The 23,036-nt window shown below is 41.5% G+C and overlaps 1 protein-coding gene across 1 annotated transcript in view; it reads left to right on the forward strand.

Annotated features, from left to right (window-relative positions):
- The window catches only part of STON2 (stonin 2), a 147,870-nt gene extending 125,398 nt beyond the window's left edge, over positions 1-22,472 (forward strand). Inside the window, exons 5-7 of the mRNA XM_082846227.1 lie at positions 9,028-10,866; positions 16,496-16,698; positions 18,323-22,472. Coding sequence (XP_082702353.1) covers positions 9,028-10,866; positions 16,496-16,698; positions 18,323-18,406 — 2,126 coding nt within the window. The 3' untranslated portion in view covers positions 18,407-22,472. The remainder of the gene's footprint in view (positions 1-9,027; positions 10,867-16,495; positions 16,699-18,322) is intronic.
- Positions 22,473-23,036: the final 564 nt, after the last annotated feature.

Genomic DNA, 23,036 nt, shown 5'->3' on the forward strand with positions numbered 1-23,036 from the left:
AGAAGTGGCTTACGGCATACAGGAGCTGTTTGGTTATTTTGTTTTTGTTGCCATTGCTGGAAAATCCACATAAAGAGCAGTGAGCTTTGGGTAATATAGGTGAAAGGAGATCATTTGTACGGATCCTTTCAGCTTGCAAGAATTGCCCCTAACCTTTCTATGGGTGACCTTAGCCCAGCTGACTATACCCCCATCCCAACAGACCTTTTGAATTCCTCCTGCAAGGTGTGTTATAGCCTAGCCAAGTTAACAAATGGAAGATAGGCCTGATACAGACTCAGTCAGAATGCCTGCTCTTCTCATTCCCAATAAATACACATGTATACAAGCAAATGTAATAATGCATGAGAGTCCCTAGCGCTGTTTCTTTGCCGCCTGACCAAATTTACAGAATCAGCTGTGGAGAAGTAGCACTTCCCATTGCTAAGGTTCAAAATGATCAGACTTTGAATCTGGTCTACAGTAGAATGGCTCTGCCTGTAACTGTTTCAGGACAGTGAAGGGAAAGTAGGCATTGCTGTGTGTGCTTAAAGTGTGTAAGTGCATCAGGGTTAGGTGAGACTCCCAAGCTCCACCCCCAGAATAAGTAGGCAGGGGTCCATGCCCATGGTGCAGGTGCTCCATGACCCGTGCAGTGGACGTCAGAGTTAGAAGTATTATATGTAAAGAGAATGATGAGTCCCAGCTCTGTAGGGGCATAGACTGATTGGCAGGACATTAGTACCAGTTAAAAGTAGACCCGTGTATTGAAGGGAACAGAGAGGGAGATGACAAAGCCATTGGTGAGACTGAAACCTCTAGGTGAATTCCATTTGGCCGCTTTGACATGCTCTCTGAGGCATAGTTCTGTTTTCTGTTACTCACCAACATAACCAGGAGGACAGTCAAGCCCTTATCCTTGGGTGCTCCCTAATCCTTCATAAGTCTGGTCCTTTTCTCTGTTTCTTACTATTGCAGTTAAGAAATGGTAAAAGTAGTAAGATGTGTCTTTACCTTCCTCAGAAGTTCCAGGATTTGGGGATCATCCTGCCAAACGTGAAACCTGATTTTACCTGTTCATGTAAGAGTGATGAGGCTCTTAAAAACTGAGATCTCTGGGCTTCCCTGGTGGCGCAGTGGTTGAGAGTCCGCCTGCCGATGCAGGGGACACGGGTTCGTGCCCCGGTCCGGGAAGATCCCACATGCCGCGGAGCGGCTGGGCCCGTGAGCCATGGCCGCTGAGCCTGCACGTCTGGAGCCTGTGCTCCGCAGCGGGAGAGGCCACAACAGTGAGAGGCCCGCGTACCGCAAAAAACAAAAACAAAAACAAAAACTGAGATCTCTGACCAAATGTAACAGCATGCACGGTTTAGTCCCTTTTAACCCTAATTTAGGGCATACTGATTCACCCTAGTTCTTCACTCAAGTCCAGGACCTTGTCTGTTCCCTCACCCGCTTAGGGGTCCAGTGGTTCCTTGGAGCTTACAAGTATCCTGGCTTGTTGCTGAGGTGTGTCCTCACGTGGTGACCAGGTGAATAGTGAGTAAGGACCTGGGGGCACACGCAAGTGAGACTTGGGACAGGCAGTCCCGGGGAGTGACCTGTCCTGGTCACAGTAAGGGCACGAGCACCGTAGGCTTGCCACAGTTTCTAGGAACTTACCCAGTGCCCCTCCAGGCAGTCGTTTTCCTGGTCCCCAGCGCTGGCACTTCCTAGGCATAAGAACTATGCTCAGATCAGAGTCAGGATGAAGACCCCTTTTTTCCCTTGCCTTTACCATACGTTCTCCCTGACAGTAACATCTGGATGCTACTCCCTTCTCTTTTAAGCTCCTGAACCAAAAGAGCCCTTTCCACTCTCTTGTCACATCATAGAAGAGTTTGACGGGCCATTAAGCAGAGAGTTTCACAGTCCATCCAAAAGGGCTCAGACCCTAGAAACTCCTCTTTGTTTACTCCTCTTTGGTGGGCTCGGAAAATAGTTTAGGATGGGAAGGAAATGCAGGGGGCTTTTTGCTATGGCAATAAAAAATAAATAAAACACAGGTTAGGTTAGGTCAGCAGGTATCATCACCAGTTAAGCCTCTGAGATGCCCTGATATATAAAATGTTAAGAGATTGATTTATGTTAAGAGATTAATTTATTAAATGGATTGCCAGTTTTTCAATTTACCGTAGATATTGGAATCCAGCCCTGCCCCTTGCCTATGACCTCTGCTGGGGAACTGAAGTTGGGCCTGTCAGACAACAGCAAGGGGTTACAGTGGGATCTCTGCCCAGGTGGGAGAATAGAGCCTTCATCTAAGACAACATAAGAAGCTGATATCAGAAAGGCAACTTAAGCCAGGGAAACCAGTAAGCCAGTTGAGTGGAAGTTCAGTTGTTCGAGGAAGAAGCCAAAAGCTGGGATCCAAAGGTTGAATATTGAAGAAGCCATGGAGAAATGGGCAATGGTAAAACAGGCAAAAGTTTAGAACCAGATTTTAAAAATGTAGAACAGACTTGGAACACAAGATATTGGGGATGTTCCTAGGCCATTCATCAAACTTAAAGTCTGATGCTTGCTTTTATGAGAGGAAAAAAAAAAGGGTGATGAAATGTATTAGGTCAGTCTTGATAAGCAGGGAGGGAGCTGGCAGGGTGAGCTGGACCAGTCATTTGAAGGTGCTCAGTACCGCTTCTTAGGTCCTCTTAGCAAATAAAACCCAGAATGCAGTGCAAAATGTTCTTGATAGGGATTCTGTCAAGTAGTGGTTAAGTGGTAGTTTGATGAATTGACTTCTTCACTTTGGGGATATCTCTGACCAGCATCAAAGCATCCCCTCTCCACGACAATGCGGAAGGACAGATAAATAGACTCGGACCCTCTGACTCTCCTTTTTGTCAGTGTATTGTGATGATTAAGCAGGTCTCAGCTTACTTTATCCAAGTTAGAAGCTCCCTTGATAAGGTTCAAATGAGTAACTCCTTTCTCTCACCCATACACATTCACATTATCAGGGGAAGACTTTATGCCCAGAGGCTTCCCTGTATAAATGTCAGTCCTGTTTAGTTAACTTCTTTTCTACCACTGAACAACGCTCCTAAAAAGTTGTGTGTCAAGATGACTCTTGCCAATCTCAAAGGTAAGTTAATCGGATTTTAACCTAATGAACAAGCATTAAGAAATTACCAGTTAATGAATATTAAAAGTGGGACTTGACTTTTCATTTCATCTTGGGCAATTGAATTAAACTCGCTGAGCCTTGGTCTTCTCAGCAAAATGAAGGGGTCGAGTTTTATTATTTCTAAAATCTCTTCAAGCCTGAAAATTCTGTGTTCCTCCTCTTGCTTTGCAGATTACTACACAAATATTTAAGTGCCTACTGTGCATCTGAGTCTGGTCATACAGTGTATACTCTCTTGCAACAGTGACTGTTATCTCATGTTGAGAAAACCACAGTAATCTGAGAATATTTGTTCTTGCCACTGCTCGTAAATTCCAGCGAACAGCTCTCAATAAGTTTTTTGCACTTGTCATTGCATTTAACAAATTAGTTTAACAAATGGGGGAGGAAGATGGCAGACTGTCTGCTGTATTCAAAATATCATAGAATCTGATTTTTTTCCCTATAGTGCTTACTTTTTCTTCAGTTTGGTGGTTTTGATTGCCGTTGTAATCAATTAATTTAATCTTTGTGGTATTTAAAATAGATAGTGGTCGGGCTTCCCTGGTGGCACAGTGGTTGAGAGTCCGCCTGCCGATGCAGGGGACACGGGTTCGTGCCCCGGTCCGGGAAGATCCCACGTGCTGCGGAGCGGCTGGGCCCGTGGACCATGGCAGCTGAGCCTGCGTGTCCAGAGCCTGTGCTCCGCAGCGGGAGAGGCCACAGCAGTGAGAGGCCCGCGTACCGCAAAAAAAAAAAAAAAAAAAAAAGATAGTGGTCTAACATTAAAAGAATCCACCATTTCTCTTTAGTTTGCATCCGTAAAGGCATTAAGGAAGCTCTTAGGTACTGGAAATTCTCCCTGTGATGTAGAATAAGAACCTAATCTTCATCCATGGCTTTTATTCGGCAGAGGCCAACTCATAATACTAAAAGCAATATGGAGAGAGAGTAATTAAAATGATGCTGGTGTTTTGGTTATATTTTAATAAGTCAGTAAAACGGAATTGTGGATGATAGTTAATGTTGTTCTAAAGATCATTAGTTTTTGCCGATTTCTTAGTGGAGAAATTTGCCAGACTTTTTTTCCCCCTTATTGTTTCCCTTACCAGCCACATCAGTCATAAGTGTCTTAGGAAAGATCTAACTGCTGCATTATCAACATGGACTACAGTGAAGCTGTTGGCTTTCTTGCTCTAAGGTCAGTCAGTGGGAGGAATAAAGATAGGTTTTGACCTTTTAATATTTCTTTATTTTGTAAGCAATACAGCATTTTTTAAAAAAGAATACAGATTTAGAATTTTAAAAATCACCTCTTACCCCACATGAGACATTTGTTGTCACATCAAAAAGCTTTTTAGTACATATATACACTTTATATCATGAATGTGTATCATTCTAGCAGCAGTAGCAACAGCAGCAGTAGTTACAGCAGCTAACATCTACTGAACGTTTATTATTTGCCAAATACAATTCTAACATCTGTATTAAATTTTCACAGCAACCCTGTTAGGTAGGATTTAATATTCTTCTAGTTTCATAGGTGGGAAAGCTGAGATGCAGAGAAATTAAACAACTTGCCCAGTCACATAGCTAATAAGCTGCAGACACGGAATTGAAACCCAGGCAGTCTGACTCCACACTGTAGGCTCTTGTTATTCACTCAACAATATATATCATGATCAGCTTCCAGTGAATTAACATCATCAACAGCATTGTCTTGATTGATGCATGAGATTCCATTTAACCAATCTCCCATTATTGGACATTTGTTTCCAATTTTTCCATGATACAAACACTGCTATGATAAACATACCACTATATACATCATTACATGTCTGTCTTGTTCTTTCCTTAGATAAAGCCTATAAGTAGAATTCTTGGATTTTTTTTTGAGACTTTTGTACAAATTTTCAAATTGCCTTCCAGAAAGATTTCTTTTTAACACTTACATTATACAGTGTAAATTTCCATGTGTCACCAGTAATGATGATTATTCTTTCTAAGTCTTTGTCTCTCTGACACAGGGAGAATTGTATTTATTCTTTTTTTAAAAAAAATGTTTAGGGCTTCCATGGTGGCACAGTGGTTGGGAGTCCGCCTGCCGATGCAGGGGACACGGGTTCGTGCCCCGTTCCGGGAGGATCCCACATGCCGCGGAGCGGCTGGGCCCATGAGCCATGGCCGCTGGGCCTGCGTGTCCGGAGCCTGTGCTCCGCAACGGGAGAGGCCGCAACAGTGAGAGGCCCGCGTACCGCCAAAAAGAATGTTTACTTAATTAATTAATTTATTTTTAATTTATTTTTGGCTGTGTTGGGTCTTAGTTGTGGCACGTGGGATCTTTCGTCGTAGCGTGCGGGCTTCTCTCTCTCTAGTTGTGGCACGTAGGCTCCAGAGCACATGGACTCTGTAGTTTGTAGCACTTGGGCTCTCTAGTTGAGGTGCACGGGCTTAGTTGCCCTGCAGCATGTGGGATCTTAGTTCCCCGACCAGGGATCCCCTGCATTGGAAGGCGGATTCTTTACCACTGGACCACCAGGGAAGTCCTGTATTTATTCTTTTATAAGGTTAAACTCTTTTTTCCAAAGAGTTATTAGATATTTATATTTCTTCATTAGTGAATAGTCTGTTTTCATCCTATTTTATTGTGAGGGTGTATCATTTTCATTAAGGATACACTGTCATTATATATTAAAGAGGTTGAATTTTTGTCTTATACAAATATTTTCCCCAAGAAATTTTACATACAGATTGTCATTTTTTTTATACGTGAAAGTCTCAAAGACGATTCTTTAATAAAAAGAGGCTCAGAAAATATATGACTTAACCTTTATAAAAACAATTGAGGATGTCCTTCAGTCAGTGATAAATGAAAAAAAGAATTAGAACTCACAAATAGGGAAGTCAGTGTTAACAGGGGATAATTTTTTAAAGTACTATTTGGCGGTCCTTAGGTTCACCTCAAGAAATGCTTTATTTTCATATGAAAATATGAACCACTATGACCTATATGAACTATGGATCACTTTTGCTGTTCATCTATAAAAGTGTCTTTTTTTTTTTTGGCTGCGCTTCAGTAGTCATGGGGGGGGCTCAGTAGTTGTGGCTCGCGGGCTGTAGAGTGCAGGCTCAGTAGCTGTGGTGCACAGGCTTAGTTGCTCCGCGGCATGTGGGATCTTCCCGGACCAGGGATCGAACCCGTGTCCCCTGCATTGGCAGGCGGATTCTCAACCACAGAGCCACCAAGGAAGCCCTATAAAAGTGTCTTTATTAAGATATTTTTTCTTTATAAATGATTTTGTAGAAAAACAAATTCTCATTTTCAGAAATTTGACCTATACCCCACTATCATCCCAAAGGATGAATTTTTAAAACAGGTTGTAATCATGGAAGATGAAAATGCCAAAGGAGAGACTTTATAAGTCTTTTGAAACTTTTTGATGGCTAAGAGAATGTAGAATCTCTAGAAATTAATTTAATTCAAAAAATTTCCCCCCAAATTTAAAGATACTTCATTTAAATTGTATTAAGAGTCAAATGCTTCACAACTGTGTAGGACTTGGTGTGATCTCAAGTAACTTGGCTTAAAAACAAATTTATTGTAAGAAAATTATCTTCAGTGGAGACAGAGGCCTTTTTCCCCCCTTTTTTTGGTTTGGGAGAGGAAGATGAGAAGTGCTATTTTGGGGACAAGTCTCTCAACAGAAGAGAATCCTTTAGCAGCAAGAATAAACACGTTTGGCAGAAAGCCACCCTCCAAAGGAAAAGGACTTAGGGCACGTTTTGAACTAGGGAGTAGTAATGAGCTCCAAGGCAAAAAGGATATCCCTGGCACAAGGGGTGGGTCAGTACCAGACTGTCTGGGTGGAAATACTGCTTACAAAAGCTCCATAGAGCTGCTTCATTAAAAAGTGATGCATTTTGCGATACACCCCTTTTGCCAGTTCTCTAGGGAGGATTAGTTACTGTTCCAAGGAAGTGATTGTATTTTACTCAGGGCCACATTGTTCCCTTTAGGCTTCATTACAACAACAGCAGCAGCAGTTGTAGTAGTAATAAAATATAAGTCCTACAAACCTGGATTGTTTTCTGACCCTTTTCCCTTCATTTTCTAGAAAATAAATCACTTATGCATTTACAAAAGTGGATTAATGATTAATTTGAAGGAGAGTCTCATCTTTCATTTTATAATGCTTTTAAATTCTTTTGTGATGCTGCATATATAGAAAATACTTTTTGCTCATTATATTTCTGGGGCGAATGTGGGTATGTATGTATGCTCACTCATGCATGCATTTAGCTTATATTTTCAAACTGATGTTTTCAGTAGAGGTAATTGCTATTTGTTTGAATAAATATACTTTGAGAGATGGATGAGAGGCAGCCATCCCATCCATGTGTAATTACATGTTTAATTATATGTGACATTGCTCATTTGGTGTGGTTGGATATGATATTTTTGAAGATTTAGCAGGATGGTAAGAAAAGCCAACTATTTGACTTAACCATTTGAGTATTCATTTCTCTTTGATTCCAAATTTCTGGCAGTAAAAACAGTGGGTGGAATGGCAGCAGAGATCCCCATACACATTCCTCCAGAGACAGAGAGAATAGAACTGCTCCAAAGCAAAGTTTCTTTTCTCACTCATTCAATTAACAGTTCTTCACTGAGCATTTACTATATGCCAGATACAGATTTGTTTTCTGTGCCATTCCTTCCTCAGAATCCACTCCTTGCTTTATAAAGGCCTCATTTCCTCCTCCTTCCTATAACCCCAGCAGACACACAGCATCTTTACTGAAAAGGTCTGGGTCTTCCTGCATCGAAACTCAACTCCTGTATCTCCTTCCTCGAAGGCCCTGCTAGGGTGGAGTTTTATTTGTAATAATCTTTTTTTTTTCCCATAAATTAAACCCCAAGATGGAAAAGTATTTTAGAGAAAAAAGAAGAGATTAATGTCAGGAGCATTTTCTCATGTTATACGAACTTGTAAACATTTTAATGGCTGCTTGTTATTCCATTGTATGCCTCAGTTTCTTAACGTTCACCCAAAACTTGGTTCCTAATTTGGATTTATTTCCTTAGGGTGAGATTACTAAGTCATTGTTCATGAATATTTGTAAGACCCTTAATACAAATTGCCAAACCATTTTCAGAGAGTTTGTAGCAACTTACGGTCCCATTAAGGGTCTATTTACTGTTCATATTATAGCACCTTTACCCTCATCGAATACTAAAACTTTAAAAATCTTCACTGATTTTTGGGGTTTAATTTACGTTTTTCTTATTACTAGTGAGACAGAACATTTTCTACATGGTTATTAGACATTTTTCCTTTCTCTTTCCTGGGTTGTCTGTATATGTCCTTTGCCTGTATTTCAAGTTTTTGTATTTTTGTTATTCACTTGTGTAAATTTATTTCATATTAAGGATGTTAACATTTTGTCTTTAGTATTTATTTACCACATTTGGGTAAAAATCTCTCTGATTACATTATTTGCAATCATATTATCACTTAGAGCATATGGCTTATTTTGTTCAATGAGATCAGCTTTATATCATTTTATGTAGGAGGTAGTTTTCAATGTTTAAAAATATAAGAATACATACTTTAGAGTCAAGAAAAAAAATCTATTCCAGAAACTTCGATAAAATAAAGGGAGAATGTATAAGAGTTAAATTGCAAGGGACCTGGGTCCTATCAGTGCTTCTGTATTGACATTTGTATTCTTACTGCTTATTACAAAACTGTGAGAGCTGTGCCCAGACGAAACACTTGAGGACAAGTAATGAAATGCTTTGGAATTTACTGGATTCCATATAAAATTCTAGTCATCCCTCATTCCTATACCTCTAGAGGCCCTGAATAGCAGCCCTTCATATGTTCTCCTTTTCCTTTTAGACAATTCTTCCTCTCTTCAGGAAGATGAAGAGGTAGAGATGGAGGCCATCAACTGGCAGGCCAGCAGTCCAGCTATGAACGGACACCCCGCCACTCTAGTGACCTCTGCTCGTTTCCCTAGCTGGGTCACTTTTGATGACAATGAAGTCAGCAGCCCTTTGCCACCAATCACCTCTCCTCTGAAGCCGAAAACACCACCTCTTGCATCTGTGATCCCAGATGTACCTTGTAACTCAACTGGGTCATTTAAGAAGAGGGAACGTCCCAAGAGCACTTTGATGAACTTCTCCAAAGTTCAGAAGCTGGACATTTCCTCCTTAAACCGTCCGCCTTCCGTGCCTGAGGCTCCTCTTTGGAGGGCAACCAATCCTTTTCTGAATGAGACTCTACAGGATGTACAACCCTCCCCTATAAACCCTTTCCGCGCTTTCTTTGAGGAGCAGGAGAGGCGCTCCCAAGACAATTCCATGTCTGGTACCACAGGCAAAAGCCAAAGAGATTCTCTCATTGTCATCTACAAGGATGCCATCAGTTTTGATGATTCAAGCAAAAACCAGTCACACTGTGATGCTGTTGAAAAACTCAAACGACTCCAACTTGAGGATCCCGATCACTTAGGGAGTACAACACTCCCTGATGATGACCCAATAGCCTGGATTGAACTAGATGACCACCCACCAGGTTCCGCACTGTCCCAGCCCAAGGATGGTTGGCCCATGATGCTTAGGATCCCTGAGAAGAAAAACATCATGTCCTCTAGGCACTGGGGACCCATCTACATCAAACTGACAGACAGTGGGTATCTGCAGCTGTATTATGAGAAGGGCTTAGAAAAGCCATTCCGTGAGTTCAAGCTGGAGATCTGCCATGAGATTTCAGAGCCCCGCCTCCAAAACTATGATGAGAACGGCAGGATCCACAGCTTGCGGATAGACCGCGTCACCTACAAGGAGAAGAAGAAATACCAGCCTAAACCTGCCGTGGCCCACGTGGCCGAGAGGGAACAAGTGATTAAGCTGGGCACCACCAATTACGATGACTTCCTGAGCTTCATCCGTGCAGTTCAGGACCGTCTCATGGACCTGCCAGTGTTGTCAATGGACTTGTGCACAGTTGGCTTGAACTACCTTGAAGAGGAGATTGCAGTGGATGTCCGAGATGAATTCTCTGGCCTTGTGAGCAAAGGAGACAACCAGATTCTCCAGCACCGTGTCTTGACACGGGTCCACATCCTGAGTTTCCTCTCTGGCCTTGCCGAGTGCCGCTTGGGTCTCAATGATGTCCTCGTCAAAGGGAACGAAATCGTTTCCCGGCAAGACATCATGCCCACCACCACCACAAAGTGGATCAAGCTCCATGAGTGCCATTTTCACAGGTGTGTGGATGAGGATGTATTCAACAGCTCACGGGTTATTCTGTTCAACCCTTTGGACGCCTGCCGACTTGAGCTAATGAGGTTCAGGACAGTATTTGCCGAGAAGACCTTGCCATTCACACTCAGGACTGTGGCAAGCATCAGTGGGGCAGAGGTGGAGGTGCAGAGCTGGCTGAGGATGTCATCTGGCTTCTCCTCTAACTGTGATCCTCTCACTCAGGTTCCCTGTGAGAATGTGATGGTTCGCTACCCTGTGCCCAGTGAGTGGGTGAAAAACTTCCGCAGGGAAAGTGTCCTGGGGGAAAAGTCTCTGAAAGCCAAAGTGAACCGGGGGGCAAGTTTTGGCTCAACTAGCTTGTCTGGCTCTGAGCCTGTCATGAGAGTAACTCTGGGAACTGCGAAGTATGAGCATGCCTTCAACTCCATTGTGTGGAGGATAAACCGACTGCCTGACAAAAACTCAGGTAGGCAGAGCTTTCTCTTCTGTGAAAACTGCCACATGGTTGTGAAAGAGCTGGGATCAAAGTTCCACATTCTCTTTCCCTATGAAGTGCTGGTTTTTGTTATGTGATAGGAATGATGATGGGGAGGGATGGGGGAATGGGGGACCAGAAAAACAAAAATATTTGAGCAAAGTACTTAACAAACATGCATGACCCAGTTCACTCCATCTTTCTACTCTCTTACTATCACAGTTCTTCCATAAAACTATGCATTATTCTTCTCAGCTGGGCTGCTAAGCAGATTTCCAAGGCAGCTTATGATTCTGTATTCTTTTCTGACTCATTAAAGTTTTATCTGGTGTTGGAAGCTATCCTTTTCCAGATCCTAGAAGGCTTCTGGGCTTTGAAGAGATGTCTGTTGCCCCAAGTATAGGTAAAAGAGCCAGTTTATGGCCAATCATGTGTACAGTACAGGCCAAGAGTTAGATCTATGATTCCAGTCATCCTGTGCAAGGCCTGTCAATCATAACATCCCAAGTTCAGAGCCAGGATCTGGAGATGGGGAAGGGGCTTCTGATCAGACTGAAGATCCAGCCAGGACATGAAGGTCCAAAAGGACTGAAATCCAAAAGGACAGAAAGTAAGGGAAGGGATGTTTAATTTAAACAAAGGAGACAGTTTACCAGCCCTAGCTGGCCTGCTCCCAGCTAGCAGGGGTGCTTCTGTGCTTGAGTGAGCCTGAAGGCAATGACTTTCCTCATGGGTCCAGTGAGATTTGGTGAAATGACAAAACTAAGGAGTAATCAAACCAGCTCTAATAGCTTTGTTTCTTAGAGTAAGTCTGGGTGACCCCAGTGGTAGGCAATAAGCCCATGATCCTGTGACCCTTTAAATCACTTTTCTTGTTTATAATAAACTTCGCTCATCTGTTAAAAAAGTGGGTATTTGGGCCAGAAAAAAAAAAAAGAGAAAGAAAGAGAGAGGTTTGGAAAAACTGTTGGTTAAAGTCTTTCTCTTATGCAGATATTCTTTTTTCCATTCTCACTATTAAATCCTAACAGTATGATTGGAGTCTTCATTTCCTGTTCTGAGTGTGGAGTGGCTGTGTTACCTTAAATGTAAAACAACGTGAAGCCAAGAAGCAATACGATCTGGCCAACTCCCTAGGCAGGCCAGGCAGTGGACACACACCAGGGCTTTCTTGTCAGACACTGGGTGTAGCAGTGCAAACCGAAAAGACAATTGGACCTCTGTGTTTGAGGCTGGATTTGCCACCCCCTATTTCTAAACTGACAGAATTCTTAACATAAAGTCTTCCTCTCTGAGCTTGCTTATTCATTTCCCTAAAATCAGCACTGTATTCTCCTGGTGATAGCACTGTGATTTCTGCCTCAGCCATGAGGCCGATGTGAATTGATGGCAGAAAGGAGAAACCCTCAATTCTCCTTTGGCACAGATGCCCTTGAGAAGAGAACTGAGGTAACGGGGAAAATTACTGCTTAACCCGCAAGAGGCTTGACATGAGAAAAGACCTCAGGTTTATGCTTACTGGAATTTTTAGCTCTGCAATTTACTAAGCATGTATTCAGATCACTTCATTATGGAATAATTGGATTTTCGAGCTCGAAAGGACCTTGGGGATAACTTAGTCAAACCTCTCCATTCCACAGATGAGAAAATTAAGGACCGGGAGTGACGTGACTCATCACATCCAGGGGTCTTTTTTCCCCATACCACAGCTGCCTCTTAGTAGATGACACAAAACAGACACAAACTCAAAGTTACTTCCACTATGAGGACAGAGATTTTCAGTTTTCTCAGTGTGTACACACATACCACATTTGTTTCAAAGTTCTTTCTCTCAAATATTTAAAAGTACCATGTGAGGGGCTTTATAAGCAGCAGAGACTGACTGGCTTCTTTTAGCAAAAAGAAATAAATTGTTGGAAAGATACAGGTAGCTCACAGAACTGAAGGAAGAAACAGGCTTCAGAAAGGATAGCTCTTGATAGCAGGAACTGTGGATGTCTCCTCAGGCTGCAGCCTTTGGGACAAACCATCACAGGCCATTTTCTGTCCTTGTGCCACTTCCCAAGAGTAAAAGGGAGGACAGGGCATTTTGACTGACATGACCACCAAGATGACATGCAGTGCTGGGGAAGAGTATTTCTCGAAGAGGAAGAAAAAAGAAAAAAAAAAAAAAAAAAGATTGTTACCAGAATAAAAAGGGAGCAGATGCAGGGCATGGAATAAATAGTCCTCAGCAACCACTTTCCTTAATGCTTCCCAGCGGGGTAGTGTTAAGTAGGCTCAAGGCCAAGTAAATGCAGCCTTTATACTACATATGTATTTCTAGATTACTGGAACCTTATTTGTGAATGATTTTTAAAATACATAAGGACAGCATAAGGATATTTGGGGATATTTCTCACATAAACCTACCCCCCACTCAATTACTGCTTTTGCTGTCATGGTTGTGTATTTTTAGATGTGAAATCCCCCCAAGAGCTTCTTATTTCTACTTCTGGCCAATGGTATATTTCTGTGTCAGTTCAGGAAATTAATAGCACCCTTTTTCTGGAAACTTGAGATGTACAGGATCTAAATTCCAGTCAGAATGCAAGTTCTTACCATTGCTGGTATTCTCTGTGCCCACCCCTGCCCTCCCCATCCACTGCTCCATCCATGAAGCCAGAGAATTGACGATGATCTGTTAGTAACTGTCCCTTTTCTGAGCTCTTCTTAGTCTTGAGATAGCTTTGGGAAGGTGCCTTTCATAGGCCATTTTTCATAATCCTCACACCTCTACTTACAGTGAAAGAGGACTGAACCTCTGCACATCTGCTCCCACCTGCAGTGGCCCTGCAACCCTAGCCCCAACAGGTAGGATGGTCAGACTGCAGGGCAGCATGGGCCAGCAGGCTGGCATCCTGGGCTTTGTCGGCACCTCAAGTCTGCAGCCACAGCAGGCTTATCCCAGTCAAGCCATCAAAAGGCTAACAAGCTGCCATTGGATTCCAACATGGCTCCCACCAGCAGGGTCCCTCTATCTGTGCTCTCCCAGGACCCCTCCCGTCCTAATCCCAAGAGCTTTCCTTTAATCCTAGAAGGCACCAGAACAAGTTTCTGTGCTTTCCCAGATTGTCTGCCAGGAAACAAAACATTCTGTTCTGCATAGGTAGCTTTCTTTGCTGGGATTCCAGTTCTCATTAGATCAGGTGAAGGGAAAACAATTCTAATATGATTCCCCTTCTATGGAAAATAGAAATCTGAATTTTAATATTAAATTTTCTCAGCTTCATCAAGGAAGATGACATAATGTGAGCTCATTAGTTCATTAACATGAATTAAATTATATTAGCTTTCAAAATTGTACTTCCCTATCTGTCCACTAGCCCTACACATGCATTAGCTGATGCTAGAACTCAAGAGAGAATGTTGCTTTCATAGAATTTTCTGTGAATATGCTTTGGTGGGGTGAGAAGAGGGGGGTCAGTTTTGTGGAAAGTTATGATTTTCAGTGTTCCAACCATGTGTAAATAAGGGTAATTAGATAAAACTGTTGTTCAGGTTGCTATTGAATTAAATTAAGAAACTCCTCTAAATACTTTGTAATGATCTAAATCTATAGCAATCTATTGAGAGGAGTGTAGGACATAATTTGGAGTCAGTTAGATAATGAGTTTTATTCCCAGTACTACAAGTTAATGGCTGTGTGACCTCAGGCAATTTCCTTAAACCTTTCAGAGAAATCTCAAGTTTCCTCTTTTATAAAATAGGGTTATTAACACCTAGCTCATTAAGAAAGGAATTAGTAATGTTTTTAAGTGTTTAGCACAGTCTCTGGCCTGTAATAAGTGTTCAGTAAGTGACAGCTATATAATTACATCTGTGGTACACAATTTTAAAAAATTGGATTCATTTTCAAATAATGTAATTTTTACTACTACATATATCTTAAATTCCTTTCCTAAAAAACTGCAATTTTTTCAATTAATTTTCCAAAGTATTACTCTTTAGAAAGACCCATTGAAATATGTTACATTTGTGAAACAGCAAAAAAATTCTTCACTCTGTTATGTTTTCCTTGGAGAGCGGGTGTGTATGTCCTCAGGCTCCGAGATTAAAAAGTCCTGCCCAGACCAATAAAGGAAATTGGAACTCTTTATTTGGGGAAACTCGGATAACTAAGGGCTGTTTCAGTTACACAATGAAGCCAGAGTCACATGGTTTATCCACAGTGAGTTGCTTTATGGGTTTCTTACAGCTTCCTTTTTCTCCACCCCTGTCACCCTGCAAACCTGTCTTGAGGTTTGAGGACTGTGAGGTTATGACTCAGACAAACGGGTTAAGAACATCTGGGAGTCAGACTGCTGGGTCCAGTTCTTGGCTCTGCCACTTTCTAGCTATGACCTTGGGCAGTTGACCTTACCTCCTGAAGCCTTAGTTTCCTCATTTGTGCAGCGTAATAATTATGACCTCAGGGGACTGTTATGAAGAGAGAGAAGTGAGAGAATCTGCATAAAGCACAGAACTTGGCTTAGAGTTATCAACAAACGTTTCCTGTTACATCTGATGAGCGAGGACGATGCTGCGGTGGTGATCGTCATAGAACTAACTTCTGACTCTTTTCCCTCAAATAATCTAATAACAATCCTCAAATGAAAATCAGACCGTAAGTTTGCCTTCCAAATACAGTAGAACTAGCCATAGATTTATAGAGTTAAATAGCGGTAAGGGACGATGCCTGGCATTATCCAGCCTACCCTTTTCCACCACCGCCCAACTCGCCACTTCACACATGAGGAATTGAGGCCTGGAGAGAACAAAAAGGACTTGGGTGTGGGATCTCTGCACTTAGGAGAACTGCAGGTCAAACCCAGGTATCCTGACTATTAGTCTGTATTCTCTCCAGCGTTCCACGTGCTTCCCTAAAGCATATGTGCTGTTTCTAAGGGCTTTGTCATTTTTATATGCTGTTCACCAAAAAAACATGCCAAAAGCATTTAAAAAAAAATATCAAATGCTGGGCCTCCCTGGTGGCGCAGTGGTTGAGAGTCCGCCTGCCGATGCTGGGGACATGGGTTCGTGTCCTGGTCTGGGAAGATCCCCCATGCCGCGGAGCGGCTGGGCCCGTGAGCCATGGCTGCTGGGCCTGCGCGTCCGGAGCCTGTGCTCCGCAATGGGAGAGGCCACAGCAGTGGGAGGCCTGCATACCGCCAAAAAAAAAAATCAAATGCTATTAAGAAAATTCATCTTCCAAAGGAAATCGATGATTTTGCTCCAGGTGGCCGTCTTTGATGTTTTATTAGGTGCTAAGTGCTGATCTCTTTTATTCCTTTCTGCCAATCTACAACCTCTATTTCATAGTATTTACACTGTGTTCACATAGCACTCTGACCCGAGCAGGCAGAAAGCACTCCATTTCTCAGGTCATGGGTTTTATTGCTAGGATACCAGGCTACTGTAGTCAGATAGTGTTATGTCAAAGGGTCTGAAGCACATGCAGTGTGATTTCTGCCGAGGCAGAGCCTCTGCTCAGAGTTGGATGCTCTTAAAGACTGCCAGGCCTCCTTTTGTTTGTTATTGAGGCTCTTCCACTTCCTCCCCAAAGAACCTGAACCCTAGATTCTTTGTCTTTCTTTCATAGCTTCTGGTCACCCACACTGTTTCTTCTGCCATCTTGAACTTGGCTCTGACCGGGAAGTGCCTTCCAGATTTGCCAATCACATTAACGTCGAGTTCAGCATGCCTACAACTTCTGCCTCCAAAGCTGCCGTAAGATCCATCTCTGTGGAAGACAAGACCGACGTCAGGAAGTGGGTCAATTATTCTGCACACTACAGCTACAAGGTAGCCTTGGGAGGCATCTGGCTCATGTTTCCAAGTCTGTCTGTGCACCCCCATGCCCTCCCCCTTCTCATTCCTTTTAGCAGTGCCTGCCCAGGGTGCAGGGTATTCTCCTACCACCTTGCAGGCAGTTTACCATGCATAGCTGTGGTTGAGTCTGCTCTGAGTTAAATGAATAATCTCTCTAGCAGGCAAGAGAAAGGTTGGAAAGAGAAGTACAGGCTGATGAAGGAGGAGTATATAATGTCTTTCAGTCATCATGAACAACAACAGAGTAATGGGGTAATGGGATTATTATTACTCATTTGTCATATAATTTATGTGCAGAGGAGTGAGTTTGGAAGTGGAGAGAGGGTCAGGAAAATGCTAACCCAAAGCATATATTTCAGCTACAGGTGTTGATGAAGTGGATCTGAATGAAGTTTACATAGTGAAGTATGACACTATGTATGACAGTATGTCATAGTGAAGTATGACATATACCAAGTCATACAACCTGGTCACTGGGCTATAACTGGACAAACTCAAAAGCCAGGCAAGCTTCTATAATAGTAACAGGATCAGGGCTGTGAAGGAGGAAATGAAGTTGGAGATTTCCGACACAAATAGTATTGTATCCTGAGTAGTTAGAAATTCAATAGGAGATTATATGCCAAAGACGGAAAACAGGGGGTTACTGAAGAAGGATTTGGCAAAGTGGTTTAATAATTTTCTATTCGTAATAACATCCTTAGATTTATATGATCATTTAATTGTTCTTTAAATATTTCCTTACTTGTGTGATTTAAAACATTAAACTACCAAAAAGAACAAATACTCCATCTTGTGGCCAGGAAAAAACCCAGCACTTCCTCAAACATGACCCTAGTCAACTGTTCTGTCTTGAATTGTTTCCCTCATCATAACTATCCAAGTGGTATTGAGAAGAGCGGCTTTAATTATGAAACTCCTTCAGCTCAAAGGATTCCCTGCCTGATTTATCAAAGGCTTCAGATGAGGTATATCACTCTCAAGGCAAGATTAATTTATTAATCTCTTTACAGTTACAGCTACAGTATTTTCCAAAAGATATAGGCAGAACCGTAAACACTACAATACCTATCCATTTGGAGACTTTTTAAAGGGATAAAATAACGGGGAGTGTAAAGAGCCAGCTGCAAAGGAATTCATTCATTTGATAAACCTTTGTGATTGCCTGCTGTATGCCCATATTATAGGGGTACAATAGTGAACAAGCGCCTGCCCTGTCTTACGAAGTCTGTGGTGTAGCGGGTCCCGGGTGTAGTGGGAATATACACAGAGGAGCACCTGACTCTACCTGGTGAGTCAAGAATAGCTTCACAGAAGAGGTGACCTTTGAGTATCTGTGTAAGGCAAAGAATAAGAATTTTCCAGGTGGACTGAGAGGGAGAGGAATTCCAGACCAAGCAAAGGGCATGTGCAAAGACAGAGCCATAATATACACATGGCCAGTAGCTTGGTGTGACTAAAGCCCAGAACATTAACCAAATTACAAGGACTCTCAAAGAACCTAGTGAGCTTTTCTCTTTTGGTTGGTTTATTTATTTGTTGGGATGTTTTCCTGATATTTCTTCTGATATTTCTCTCCAACTTTTATTCTTGACAGGTGGAAATTGAGCAAAAGAAGAGTTTGAAGCCAGACTTTGAAGGAGATGAAATGGAAAATCCCAAGGAGTGTGGGGTCCAGTGACGAAGCCCTACTGCAGGGGGCCCTGACCTAAGCATCACGACAGGATGTCTTCCTGAATAGCTGAAGTTCAAGGCACTGCCTACCATGGCTACTCCACGTTCGGAACAGTGTATTGGACCTCCCTGTTTGTAGTTACCTGTATTCTAACAGGAAGCCCTAAGGTGCTTGCTTTGGAGAGGCTCTGATCATGCCTGAAGCACCTGCATCACCTGACTTTTTGAAGCTTACTGTATAATTAAGCCTCCTCTCCACTCTGCTTATCTCACAGCACTTGGGTATGGTTTGTGACTGATAAAGTCAGGAAAAGAAACTCCCAACATCATTGTTGGCGTGATTTCCTTCCGATGTTCATCTGTCACTTACATCAGTTTCTGGAAAAGAATCTTGAGAAGTTAATTAACTAAGACTCCATCCCTGTCACTCCCCTTAGAAAAAGTTGAGAAAAGGTACAAAACCGATTTCCTCTTTGGGTCTGCTAGACCTTTCATAGGTGTCTCCATTCTTCAAATGTTAACACTGTGCAACAGAAGTTTTTGAGATGCTTCCCTCCTGGTTCTAGATAGTGTTGACTGAAACACTTTTTCCATCTTTCTAAGGCATCAGTCCCAGGGTTCATCACCCTGAGTCACAGTAGACAATGGAAAAAAGGCACAAGAGGACACTTCTAAATTCTGTGAGTAGCCCCACATTCTGCGAAGAGTGGCTATTGAAGGGAAAGCAAAATTGAGCTTACTTTTCTTCATTCTGGGGAAAAAGAACATTCATTGTAAGATTATCTTCAATTCAGGAGACAGCTTAAATCTCAGTGAATTTCCAAATTCACACTGAAAAGTATAGGCCATTTTTGATTCCTGAAACAGATGGATACATGTATCTCAGGCATTTGTCAGGGGCATTTGGGAACTCTTTTTATACCTCATAGCCAATAGACAGCTGCGTGTCTCTTTAACTCAAACTTTACAGGAAATATAAGTTGAAAAGATCATTTTAAAAGCCATTTCAAAACTGAGCTTATATGAGCTTTTCCTAAAAATTCAGAGTTTGATAATCACAGTATTGTACTAGATCTAAAAGGCAGAAGACTCTAGGGTAGAGATGAGGGAAAGCCATATTTTTCTAATGTTGGGAACACTAAATCCTGATTCCAAGAATCTAGGACACTCAATATTCTTTCTCTTCATCTGTTCCAGCTCACATTCTGTACCTCTGCATCCCAAAGAGGATACGAGCTCAACAATTTAAAGGCAGCTTTAACCTGCCTTCCTGTTTCTCCCATGAAGAATAGAGTAAGGGTTATCCGATTTGTAGATGACATAGAAATAGGCATATAACTAGTCTGTTGACTGGCAGATTCGGGATTAGTTCATTCCGTGAATATTCACTGAATTCTATGTATTGACATTAGGATATAGAAATCATTGTAATTTTTTTGAAATACCTGAACATAAGACTGAAACTAAAAGGATGAAATTAAATAGGCATTAGTGAGAAACTCTATATTCTGAGTTTCTTAAATGCAGCCCACTAAGTACAAAATGGGGTACCTATGTGTGTACGGATGTGTGTGTTTACCTGTGTTAATGGGAAGGGTGTTGGAAAGTCCTGGTTTCACAGCAGTTTTTGTATAAAATGTTTTTCTTGGGGAAATGAGCTCAGTTTTGAATCGGGAGTATATCATAGCTATTCACAAAACTAATGCATTCAGCCTGTGGTAACAGAAGTCTAGGGAGTCCTGCATGCTGCACTGGTCAGTCCACATCTGGATGAAGGGCTGGGTTCAGATCTGGGAACCACATTTTAAGAGAGATGTTAATAAATTGATTGTGTCCAGTCAGGTGGCCAGGGTTGTGGAGAGTGTGATTATACATGGAATAGGGGAATACTTCCTCTGAAGAACAGAAGGTATAGCTGGAAAGGGAAAAAGAGGGAATGATACAATAGCTGCCTTGAAATCTCTGTTGAGCTATAAAAGGGGAGAGGAATTGGACTTTTCCTGTGTTGCTTCAAAGGGCAAAAAGAGGAGCTTTATAGATGACAGATGTTTGCTTCAATATAAGAAAGAACTTTGTAATGAGTTGTTCTAAAGAGGAATGGACTCAAACAGTAAAACTTCCAGTTGCTGCAAATGCCCAAAGGCTAAAATAACCCATCCTAAATGCTATGAAAGGGACTCTTAGATTGGATTTGGGCTAGATTCTTAACAAGATCCCTTCTACATATAGGTTTCGTTTCAACAGTATTAGGACTCTATTTTTAGTTTGATAAGTGGTTTTTCATGCTCTTTGAAATACAGTGGAGTCCCCTAGAGGTCTTTGTCAACTGAGGACTCCAAGGCCTAGCCCTTCCCCTGTTGTGCTAAAAGCACATGAGATTCCTTACAGAAACATTGAAATGGGTTGAAGAGTTGGCAAGGTGAAGGTCATTCTAGCACCTTCTTTACCCAAGGTTAGCACCTGTGCACCCTCTCAAGACCTCTGCTTCACCTGCTAGCATCACATGTGTATCGGTGGTTGGACCCTTTTTTCCTGTTGGTTATTTCTCATTGCCTTTGTACTTTCACCTGGACATTTTTTTTTAAACCAAGGGATGGGGAAATCCCTTCCATGCTATCTACATTCAGCAATCATATTATCATTCATTTTTAAAAACCTACCACCTTGATTTCATCAGATTTGTTTTCCCTTTACTGTTTTTTGGAAGTTGATTATGGGTAGCATTTAGGGGGGTGGGAAATATAATACTATATATTTTTAGATGTCGTTTCTATGCAGTTTTGTTAATAGCCTACATAGAAAACACTGTTGGGCAAATACCTTTTTGATATGCAGATTCTAAGTTTGCCACCCTGGACTTGGATTTTGTGTGTGTGGCCACAAATAATCTTTGTCTATGTTATCAGTAATGTGAAAATATTAGAAGTGAGTTTATTTTACCAATACATAGTCTTACTATTACTATTAGAATATAAATTAGATGTCCCATGATACTAACAGCTGTGCTTTTTTTTTGAGACTGGTGACTTCCTTTTTTGACTTTATAGTAAAGGAGGATGAGAAATGTACTCATGATATATCAAACGAGACTATGAGGTACTTTGTGGGTGCACCATTAAACTCCCTTTGCCACTCTTGTAAATATACTAGTTATGCCTTATCAAAATTGTGCATTTTACTTATATGAAATATAATCTGGACAGTTTTTTTTTTCTCTTCTATTTTCTTCTCCCCGCCACCCCCCACCCCATGCAACCCTCCTGCATTATTGGCAGGGCTCATAACCCTTGAGAACATTTCTTTTCTTTTTGGCTGTGCTGCACGGCTTGCGGGATCTCAGTTCTCTGATGAGGGATTGAACCCAGGCGACTGCATTGAAAGCGCTGAGTTCTAACCACTGGACTGCCAGGGAATTCCCAAGAACATTCTTTTAATGTAAAATATTTCTTATTTGAAATTAGAGTAATTTCCTTTCAAATCCTGTAGATGAGGGCAGGAGCTTATTTCCCTAGAAATTCATATTCCCAAGAAATGTGATCCATGGAGGCAAGAAATGGCTCTTATTCTTTGTTTCTAGTACCTACCACCAAGTTAGTTTGGAATATAATAAGTTTCAGCTACCTTAAATCCTGTGCTGATAGGACAAACAGATATTAATGAAATAAAGGAAAATTACTTAGGTATTCAATAAATGTTTGCTGAATGAATACTGATGCTTAGACTCTAAGGCTACCTAACCCTTACTTATCATCAAACACATTAAAGCACACAAGCATGCTTCTATTTCCTGGAGAACTTAAATAATTTTTCTTTCCTTGCCTCCACTGTCAACTAGTGATAACTGTCAGCACTTAAGCACTTAATGTGCATCTGAACTTAAACTACAGTATATCTTATTCATATTGAAAAATATTTTTGTGCCCAAAGATAACAGTAGCACAGATGCTGTCACAGTCCAGATTATTGATTCAGTTTTGTTCTTGCAAGTCAGACAGCTCTGTGAGCCTAAGCCTTGACCATTCGAATGGTGAGAGGGAGAAGAAAGCATTTAATAGAGTACATGACCAATGTTACTGCGCATTTATTTTGTCACCATAGTAAGAAAGATGGAGGCCTGGGGTAGTAAGGCTGAAACGTGTGAAGTGACATCATGATTTCAGAGCTGCTTTAAATCTCATAATAAGTTTCGTGGTGGGAAAAGAGAGAATGATCTGAAATTTTTCTTAAAAATCTTTAAAATATTAAGTTGATTTGACTAGGAAGCACTGCCATTTAGCCTACTTTTAAAATTTTTCCCAGGTGGGAATGGTAACTTTAACTCTTCTACGAATGATGATTATAAGTTAATTCTAGCATATCTAGAGTTTAGGTGATGTTAAGAATGCAACAGGAAATTCAAACAAAACTGACCAAAAAGCTAAATCCACAAAAAATATTATCTAGTAAAGGAATTATCTCTTAACATTTCACTAACAAGTGTCATTCAAAACATGACAGCTCTTATATAAAATTAGTCATAGCATTTTCACCAACTTCTAAACATACGGTCATTACCAATGTCTAAGTGCCAATTCCCTACAAGTCACCATCTCTCTACCATTTAATTATGTTCTTTTTAAATGAAACTTCCTTTGGAT

Source organism: Leucopleurus acutus (assembly GCF_964270905.1).
Source record: "Leucopleurus acutus genome assembly, chromosome: 1".
NCBI lineage: Eukaryota > Metazoa > Chordata > Mammalia > Artiodactyla > Delphinidae > Leucopleurus > Leucopleurus acutus.